Source organism: Aegilops tauschii, chromosome 7 (genome assembly GCF_002575655.3).
Source record: "Aegilops tauschii subsp. strangulata cultivar AL8/78 chromosome 7, Aet v6.0, whole genome shotgun sequence".
NCBI lineage: Eukaryota > Viridiplantae > Streptophyta > Magnoliopsida > Poales > Poaceae > Aegilops > Aegilops tauschii.
Genome location: NC_053041.3, coordinates 38,663,474 through 38,667,155, shown reverse-complemented (window position 1 = coordinate 38,667,155; position 3,682 = coordinate 38,663,474). Strand labels below are relative to the sequence as shown.

Genomic DNA, 3,682 nt, shown 5'->3' with positions numbered 1-3,682 from the left:
TATGGACACCAACTGTAAAACTGATCTAGTAGTGAACAACATTAGTGAGGTGTTCAACAGGATGATTTTGGATATTAGGGGCAAACCCATTAAAACAATGGTTGAAGGGGCTAGGTCCAAATTCATGGTGAAGTTCAATGAAAAAAGAAGTGGGGGGCAGAGTGCTAGATGGACAATAACCCCAACATATACAGAAATGCTAGAGGAGTCCAAAGAATTGGCTTGGAATTGCAAGGCTTTGATGGCTGGGCCAGATCTATATCAAGTAAATAGTGGTGAGAAATCATATGCAGTTGACTTGAAGAAGTGGACATGTGGCTGCAGAAAATGGGACATGAGAGGTGTACCATGTAACCATGCTGTCTCTGCCATCTACAAATCAAAACAGCAGCCTGAAGATTTTGTACACCAGTTCTTCAAGAAGCCTATGTACTTAGAAACTTACAAGCCAATGATTTACCCTATTCCTGGACCTGACCTATGGAGAAGAACAGATTCAAGAGACATAGACCCCCCTGTGTTCCATAGGAAGAAGGGAAGAAACCAAACTCAGAGAAGGAAGGGCCAGTTTGAAGTACCAACACCAAAGACACATCAAGAATTGGAACTATAACTTGCAGCAACTATGGAAAGCAAGGGCATAGGTACACAAATTGTGGTGATCCTTTGAAGCCAGCACTTGCAGCTAGGAAGAACAAGCATAAGGTCCTCAATTTAATAGCTTTTGCATCAAATTTATATTTTATATCTCACTGAACAACTAATGCACACCTTTGTTCTATTTTAATTTTGTATCAGGAGAGAAGATCTGCCCCTACAGATGCAAGAGCTCCAAGAGCAACATCTGGTGGAAGAGTTGCAGCTGAACAGCCTGCTCCAACAGCTGCTGCAAGTTCTAGGGCTGCATCATCTGCTCCCAGGCCTACTTTTGCTGCTGCTGCAAGAGCCTCATCATCAGCAACAACAGCCAATGCAGCAACTGCTCCCAGGGCTACTCCTGCTGCTGCTGCAAGAGCCTCTTCATCAGCAACAACAACCACTGCATCAACTGCTCCCAAGCCTACTTCTACTGCTGCAAGAGCCTCTTCATCAGCAACAACAGCCACTTCATCAAGAGCTAGGTCTTCATTTGCTCCTCCAAGGACTGCCACTACTGCTCAATCTGCTTATGGAAGGGTGAGGAAGAGGCCTAACAGACTTAGGGATTACTTCTATGCTAGTGGAAATTAGAGCATATCTAGCTGCTGTTCTTGTTGTGCTGCTGGCATGTCTTTTGTAGAAAAACTATGTGCTTGTTGTCCTGCTGGCAACTTGTCTTTTGGAGAAAACTATGTGCTTGTTGTGCTGCTGGCAAGTTAGAACTTGCTGAATGCTGCTGCCAAACTATGTGGCATGTTGACAAACTTGTTATGTTGTGGTGCTGGCAAGTTAGAACTTGGTGTAATGTTGGCAACCTATGTGAACCATGTTGTTTATTGTGAACCTGATGTCATGTTATGGTGTTGTTCAACTATATGGCTTCACATTCTGTTGAAAATGGTGTTGTTCAACTATATGGCTAGGGGTATGCTAACCATAGTGGTGGATGCCATATATAGTTCAACAAATACATATATAGTTCCAAACACATATATAGTTCAACATAGTCTTCACACACCACCATGCAAATTCAACTAATATCATAGCTCCAAACACATATATAGTTCAACAAATATTCCATTGCACATTACAACATAGTCTTCACACACCACCATACATAGTTCAACATCATAATACTAAGGTTCATATTGGACCCCAATAGTCTTCACACCATACCATACAAAGTTCAACAAATAACAACTAGCAAGGCAGAACACATAATACCAACAAACATCATACTTTACTCATTGCAAATTTCACTGATTTTCCTTATCTTCATCTTGTTCTCCTCCCCAGCCTTAAGCAAATCAGCTATGATATACTCAAGTATTTTCTTCTCTTTCTTCAACTGTTCCATACCTTGCTCTGCTACAGCATTCTTCCAATTACTAACCAACTCATCATTGCTCTGCTTGATCACTTGGAGTGCTGTCTTCAGTTCCATATTCTCTTTCTCTAACCTAGCCCTTTCTTCATGGGCTTCAACTACAACACTTTCTACATCACCATCCTCCATAATCTTCTTGTAATTCTCCTTCATCACATTCTTGTGAACTGTTGCAAAAAAATGCTTGTTTCCTTGATGTGGTTGTGGTGCTTCTCCTGGATTAGCCTCTTCTCTTCTCCAAGCTTCACTATGAGCTTTTCTTTGGATTCATTCTCTTTGCTACTCTGCTCATACATATCCCAAAGTTTGCGAAGTGCATTTTTCATGGGTTCTGGCCACTGTGGGTCAATCCACTGAACCAGACCACAATTGTCTCCCTCCTGTAATAACAATAATTAATAACCATTTACTAAAACCTGCCTAATTCAGTGAGATAGCAGGACAGGGTAATAACAAATTTGTTCTAATGCACACCTTTGTTCTAATTAAAATGATGGAACAAATAACAAATTTAATAGCAGGACAACGATATCAGCTAACTAACACACATACTCAGTAGACAACACAACAAAATATTTTCAGTTAACATAGTAAAACCTGCCAAATCTCATCTACCAAATATATTGAGTTAACCATTCATTTCACCTGCGAGATTAATTCATCAAAACACCAAATAATACACCATTTTCATATAACTAAGTAAACTGTTGTCAGCTAACAAACAAACCTACATTCAGTTAACCTGCAACTAACCTCATTACCACATCCGTAAAACCTACGGCCAGTGTTGATTCCTTGAAAAACAACAGCCCTGTGCACAACAACGTTGTGGCAGCACACCGGTCCTCCGGCAACAATGCCACACCACTCGGGGTCAACAATGGTATGCGGGATCTACAATAGAGCTCAAATCAATGAAAAGCAAAGTTCAAATCGATGGAAACCCTAACCCTAATCCACGGGCAAATCATACTCACATAGGTTTCATCGTCGTGGGCGTTGAAGAGGGGTGACACAGAGTCCTCGCTGCTGGTTTCGCCGTCCTTCCGGTCGACCATGGCTGCGGCGGGTTTCGGCCGGCGGCCGGCGGCGAGAAATGAGCAGCGGAAGAGATGGGAGGCAGAGACTGGATCGAGAGCGAGGGGAATGGACGACTGGGTTCGGCTGCACCAGGCTTTGTGCGACGCCGTCTAACGGCGCGTGACGGCCGCCGTCGCCCCCTGTCCACGTGGCACCTGACAGCGGTCAGGTTTGCTATCAGATGCAGCAAAACGCTCGATCAGCGTTATTTGAAAACTATCAGCACAAACGTGGTGGTTTTTTGAAAAAAAAACCAAAGGTGACGGTTTTGTGAAATCGCATCCGTGGTGTTTTTTTGCAATTTACTCCGCCAGGGAGAGATTTTATAGTTTCGCGGCATGGACCTGTGCGTGTTCACCTCCGGATCGAAGTAGGAAGCTGAGTACGCGCGTGCGCAGAAGTCGGAGTCGAAAGTACGGCGACCACGCCGTCGGGGCTAATCGGATCAAGTGGTCAAACCTTCAGTCGGACTACGGCGGGCACGCGCTAACACGGAAGCCAACAAGGGACTGCAGTAAGAGCTTTGGGCACGCACGCGGCAAGGGGAGGGTGTTAGCCATAATCTTGTTTGGATAA

At 43.8% G+C, this 3,682-nt stretch overlaps 1 protein-coding gene across 1 annotated transcript; it reads right to left on the bottom strand.

The window, feature by feature from the left end:
• Positions 1-2,178: 2,178 nt before the first annotated feature.
• LOC109774171 (uncharacterized) lies at positions 2,179-3,084 on the bottom strand. Its single transcript, XM_020332886.1, has 3 exons — positions 3,004-3,084; positions 2,780-2,920; positions 2,179-2,406 (listed from the first exon to the last, which is right to left on the bottom strand). Exons 1-3 carry the CDS (start codon positions 3,082-3,084, stop codon positions 2,179-2,181), a joined length of 450 nt encoding a protein of 149 aa, XP_020188475.1.
• Between the last annotated feature and the right edge of the window lie 598 nt (positions 3,085-3,682).